The 6,008-nt window shown below is 43.7% G+C and overlaps 1 protein-coding gene across 3 annotated transcripts in view; it reads right to left on the reverse strand.

The window, feature by feature from the left end:
- Positions 1 to 5,742, reverse strand: part of LOC119319295 (putative wall-associated receptor kinase-like 11) — a 6,687-nt gene extending 945 nt beyond the window's left edge. The window contains exons 1-9 of one of the 3 annotated variants that reach the window (XM_037593784.1): positions 5,520 to 5,742; positions 5,345 to 5,416; positions 5,162 to 5,271; positions 3,400 to 4,425; positions 2,133 to 2,398; positions 1,906 to 2,032; positions 1,314 to 1,608; positions 1,089 to 1,221; positions 76 to 162 (exon numbers count right to left, since the gene is read on the reverse strand). In XM_037593784.1, coding sequence (XP_037449681.1) covers positions 76 to 162; positions 1,089 to 1,221; positions 1,314 to 1,608; positions 1,906 to 2,032; positions 2,133 to 2,398; positions 3,400 to 4,378 — 1,887 coding nt within the window. In that variant the 5' untranslated portion in view covers positions 4,379 to 4,425; positions 5,162 to 5,271; positions 5,345 to 5,416; positions 5,520 to 5,742. Of the gene's footprint in view, positions 1 to 75; positions 163 to 1,088; positions 1,222 to 1,313; positions 1,609 to 1,905; positions 2,033 to 2,132; positions 2,399 to 3,399; positions 4,426 to 5,161 lie in introns of all 3 variants that reach the window. The other 2 variants (XM_037593782.1, XM_037593785.1) reach the window with 2 other exon arrangements.
- Positions 5,743 to 6,008: the final 266 nt, after the last annotated feature.

The following is a 6,008-nucleotide window of genomic DNA, read 5'->3' on the forward strand; positions in this document are numbered from 1 at the left end:
AAATTAAATAGTGATTGCATATATTACTGCTAGCTTCTCGGTAGAGCATGGTAGAATATGAGCTCAAGAATATACCTTGGCGGCAGCCTTGGGAGGGAAATCTCCACCAAGTCTCGGATCCACGCATTGGTGCACCTTGGATACATCAAGTCTTGGTCGAGCCTGCATGTCGATGTCATTAGAGTTTTTCTACTGCATCTTCTGAAGAAACACTTCTGCTTCAGTACACCCCCGCTAAACACATCAACGGTCGAGATCAGTCCGTACACATTCATAATTAAGGGCATTAAAAATAATTAAGTCAAGTCTAAACCTATCGAAACCCGTATGACCCATCTGAATCCGTACGTGTCGTGCATTTAATATGGCCGTATTTGTACAAATATGTACGGGCGTCATCGCCTACTCCACTTGCTCACCCGTCCTTGTCGGCGGCTAACGGCACCAGCATACCGGCCTCCACCCCATCCCAGGCCACGCCGCCTCTCCATCCTGTACCGGTTGTGCCTCTGCTGACGGACATGGGCTGCATCATCTTTACCTTGAAACATGTCCTTGCGGCGCAGCAGATTCATTCAACCTCCAGCTCGAAGTCCAGGCCCCGTGTGGGTGCGTCAGTGCACAACGACGACAGTTTGATCTGAGACTCAGAGCAGCCTAATCCATGCAAGATTTCGTTTTTAAATAGAGTCGTTGCATGTTTGGGAAGCTAAGGACAGAAGAATACTATCTCGTGTTTAAACGTTTTCCTTTGGAATCCAATCAGATTTCTCTCTGTCTAGTCTCCAATCTATGTGACGGATGCTTCCCAGCCAGCGGCGAGAGCAGTTAGGACTTAGGAGGTTCTGCCATGGATAGACCGCACTAGTACTAATGAGTTCCGCTTCAAGAAACGAGTCCCGGGATGCCGATGGAATTGGTTTTGAATATGGATTGGGTCAAATAGATCTAACCACCTAATTAGCCAGCTAATTAATACCAGAAATCTTAATTAAATGATGATGGATGAAAATACCCTTTTTCTAGTTTTTTAGAGGGTACCGGAGCACTACTTCTGAGAAATTATATCCATGAATGTGCATACGTACCCATGTCACGAGGCATTGTTGGCCACGGGATAGTGAGGGATCAAATGCCTTCCGACCGGTCAAAAGTTCCAGCACAACAACCCCGAAACTGTAGACATCACTCATTGTAGAAAACTCTCCGTACATTGCATACCTGACAGAACCAAAGATTAGATAAGTAGGAGAGTAATGATTTTGCTAACCTGGTAGAAGAATCTGACAGCAGTGGAACATTTTGTTGCATACTCAGGCGCATCATAAGCGGAACTGGGAGGATAATATCTTCCTCCAGGACAATCTGGACGGTCCAAAAGAATATTGTCTATGTAGTGAGGGTGTCTGGAAAAACCAGGGTAACCAATCTTCGCAACGTCACTGTCAAAGAGAAATATGTTGCTGGCCTTGATGCAACTGTGGATAATGCAAGGTTCTGTTTTCTCGTGGAGGCACTCGAGCCCACTTGCAGCACCCAGGGCAATCTTCACGCGTTGCGTCCATGATAGAACGAGTCCTGGTTCAGCCCCCGTAACATTCTTTTTACCTGTGGTCATAAACCATGAGAATATCAGGCTTTTTGCAGGAGGAACTATTCTCCAATATTCAGAGCAGTTTGTCAATTTGATGATACTTGTTACATTTTGACCAAAAAAAAAATTGGCTCACAGAGTTCCCAGATTGATATGGCACAAGCGTGAACATTAACACAACAAACTGCCCCTCTCCCCTAGGGCCTTCCTTGGATTGAGTGTGATATTTATATTTATTTGCTCCCCAGTATTTTTGTTCAAGTTGAGCTAAATATCAGTCAACACACAAAAATCTGGAAGTAACAACTCACCATGAAGAATATCATGCAAGGATCCCCTGGATGCATACTCATAAGCAAGAAGAAAGTTGTCTCCTTCAACACAGTATCCGAGAAGCTGGAGAATATTCTCATGTCTGAATCTTGAGACCACTGGAATCTGCAGCAGAAGGGTGGTAGTTACAAGGTAAGCCTTGTTGTACTGATAAATGAAGAGCATTAACTGGATTGGGAAAAAGGCGAGGCAATGCGGTGAGGACCTCCAAAGTAACTTCTTCAGTACTGAGTATCTTGATCACGGATTTATTTCCATTGTTCAGCACCCCGAAGAAACAACCACTGGATAAGCCCCCTAATACAGAATCATTGCTAAAGTTCCTGGTTATTTTCTTCAGTTCATCCATGGAAATGGTCGGTACCACATATGATGGAATTTTGTCAGTGTTCTTGGCAGTAGCAGCGGTAACAGGGGTAGGGGAAAGCATATCCTGTGCCTTTCCACTTTTAATAAGTCCAGAGTTGCTACCTACATTAGGGAGAAATTGAAAAATAAATGAGAAGCTGTTCAAGAAACATTCAATTATTTAGTTCTATTATTTAGCACAATGAATATTTAATGAGAAGCTGTTCAAGAAACATTCAATTATTTAGTTCTATTATTTAGCACAATGAATATTTATCGACAAGCTACTTATGTGACAAATCTTGATTTTATTTTTCAACCGGGCTATCCCCCTTTCCATTACATTGACATAATGGAAAAAACAAGGTCTGAATTACAGCAACCAGGATATGGGAAGTGACAAATCTGAATGTGGACTGAACCACCAATAAGACTTTAGGTGGTTTACCTTGTGGATTGAACCACCAATAAGACACCTTTTAGCACAAGAGGAACGAGAATCACAGAACATATTTATGGGATACAAGAAATTTTTATATATCAATATTATTAAATAATTTCTACAATACACAGTTACTTTATTGAGTTAATATTTATAAATGAATTCAAATGTGTATATATACGATAATCATCTTCTGAGCCCAGGCTCATTTGCACCTGCCCTGACGAAAAAAATCAAAACAAATACTAGAAAAATTCAAAAAATTCCAAATTTTTTTGCATGGTAGATAATTTGATGCGAGAGGTCCTCCCCAGTTTACAAATCATTTTGATACCTGAGCAGCTCTCAGCAAAAAAAAAAACAAATTCGGGGTCTGTAAAAAAGTTTATTGTTTCTGACCCAATTTGTCTTTTTTGCCGAGAGCTTCTCAGATGTCCAAATGATTTGAAAATTGGAGCAAACCTCACGCATCAAATTTTCTACCATGCAAAAAAAGTTCGGAATTTTTGATTTTTTTTTATGATTTTGTTTCTGACCGGGTGCAGATGAGCGTGGGCACTGAATCACTGCACTCGTATATATACAACTAGTGAGATGAACTTAACATTAATTGAAGGAGAGAGGAACTGGTATTGTAAAATTATCATGCTAATCATACAAGACTTTACAAACTCCTTATGACCTGTAGAATTTCTGCCCTTCCGCTGGCGGTAAGCTTTTCTAATCGTCCTAAGCCTGTCCGCCACCTCAACCATTTCTGGACGCATTTTGGCCTCCATTTTCAAGCATTCAGCTACTAGCTTTGCGACATCTTCAAGAAATTTGATGTTCTTTTTATCGTTGGCAATTTCTTCATCAAACATTAGTCTCACCTTTTTCCCTTTTCTCAGGGATTCAACAAAACTCTGAGCAAGAATGACATTCCCGTCAACGGCTTTCTTTCGGGTGATGATTTCCAGCAAAACGACTCCAAAACTATATACATCACTCTTCGAAGTTAGAATCCCACTCTGACAGAACAAAGGGTCCATATAACCTATGCATCCAATGACATGTCTGGTATGCTGAGTCTCATCAGCAGAAAGGAACCTTGATATCCCAAAATCTGATATCTTTGGCCGAAAATTTTCATCTAGCAGTATATTAGCGGGTTTGATGTCACCATGAAGAACGGGACTATACATTGAATGCATGCATGATAATACTTCAGCTGACTCAATGGCGATGTCCAAACGTTTGTCCAAAGGGAAGGGGACAAAACCATTAGCATCGCTTCTGCTGCAGTGAAGGATATTGTAGAGATTGCCATTGCATGCAAACTCCATAACAATAGTAAGAGCATTTTCCTCCGTGCAGCAACCAAACAGTCTGACAACATTCTTGTGATTTATCTGGGAATGCACTATCACCTCTTTGGCGAACTCTTCTTTCTTGGTTCCATTTTTGTATCTCTTTACTGCGACTGGACGAAGACCATCTAATTTTCCTTTGTAAACCTTACCAAATCCCCCTTCTCCCAGCACAGTGCTATACCCACCAGTAATGTCTTCTATCTCTTTTTGAGTGAAAGATCTTAGATTATAGTTGGTATTCACTCTTTCTAGCACCACTTGTCCATTAACATGAAGGAAATCCCTAACATTGCTCCCTTGGTAATCCATTTGCAAACCAAGATCAAATTGGTAATGCGAGGAGAGGTGCGGCTTGCCTGTGTATGTCAGAATGTGAACTAATATCAGTGGGCTTACTTGAAATTAATTGTTGAATACTACTACCTCCGTCCCAAAATATAAGAACGTTTTCAATACTATCATAGTATCAAAAACGTTCTTATATTCTGGGACAGAGGGAGTATGTTATACGAGGGGGAATTTTACCTCTGCAACAAAAGACATCGTAATGTTGGCTTAACTTAGATTGATTGCAAGTAGTTTCATTTTACCAAAAAAAAAAGAGATTGTAGAACGCAAAATGTTACCACTATCAGTTTGGAATAGCATTCTTATGGCAGGGAAGAAATCCCCTTCTTGCTGAGATGGGGCAAGGGGAAACTGAAAAGACCAAGGCGGCGCGAATTGGGAGGCAGGGAATTGGGGTTTCTGATTGTTATACTTCAAACGTGTGCAATTGTGCATTCATATCTAGATTTGAACCGGCAAGATCTGAGTGGCTAGCTGCCCCTGCCCTGGCGTGCCTCCTCGGAGAAGCCGGCCATTTGGGTGTTTAGACTGTTGATGAGAAATTGCCACCACCAAACAAACAGAACCTGGAAAGGATCCTGAGCCAAACCCCTCGAACCTGGAAATGTGGATTTTACTAATCTATGAGGCAAGATGTATTTTTTCCTACATATCCCCGAAATATTTTGTGCAGAAGCATGGTGGATCATAATAATCCCATGAGCCAAAAATCAATATGTATTACACTTAGTCAAGCAATGGTACCTGTTAATTCCTCCTCGGTAGGCGCCGCATGTGGATCTGAGATGTGCTCCCTCTATTTGTTTGCAGTGCGGGGTGACCGAGGGCTTGAGGGGACGACGCCAGGAAGTCAACTGGGAAGGAGCAGCGCAATAGATAGGCTGTGACAAAGTCGCAGTGGGGGGCAAACAGAATTTTCCAACTCACCATCCACATCCACATCCACATGCCCCGGCCCCTTCCCCTCGCTCGCCGGTCATACAACGGCACGCCGGCGAGCTTGGACAGAATATACAAGAGCAGCTTTCAAATTGGCAATCCCTTGGAAACAAGCATCAAGGAAAAATCTCTGAACCGATCCAAAAATCAATATCCGACTCACCGCAAGGCGGCAAAGAGGGGAACCGGTGCCCGGCGGCGCCGCGCAGCCTGGAAGAGCATATGGCTTGCAGGCCGCGGCATCGGGTTTGATTCGCCGGCGACGAGTGCACGCCGACCAGGCAGGCAGGTGGCGGCGCGCTTCGGGCGTGGGCGCGATGTGGGTCATGTGGCCGGATAAGCGCACGCGGTTGGGCGTTGACTCGCCCGAGACGACGACTATCGACGGCGTGTTTGGCTACAACGGGGAAAAGGAATGGTAATTTAGAACATCTATGGCCGGCCGCCACCTGACTATGCTACAAGGGACTAGAATACTCCCTTCTTCTTTTTAAGGACGTTGATATTCACCACACAGACATTTAGGGGGTGTGCCGCACGCCTCGTGTGGCATCGACACAACCCCGTCCGTACGACGACGTCCGGGCGCACCCAACCACAGCCCTCACGTTCGGTGTGTGGCGCAATTGCCCACACGTCCGGGCGAGCGACC

The sequence above is a fragment of the Triticum dicoccoides genome, chromosome 6A, assembly GCF_002162155.2.
Source record: "Triticum dicoccoides isolate Atlit2015 ecotype Zavitan chromosome 6A, WEW_v2.0, whole genome shotgun sequence".
Taxonomy (NCBI): domain Eukaryota; kingdom Viridiplantae; phylum Streptophyta; class Magnoliopsida; order Poales; family Poaceae; genus Triticum; species Triticum dicoccoides.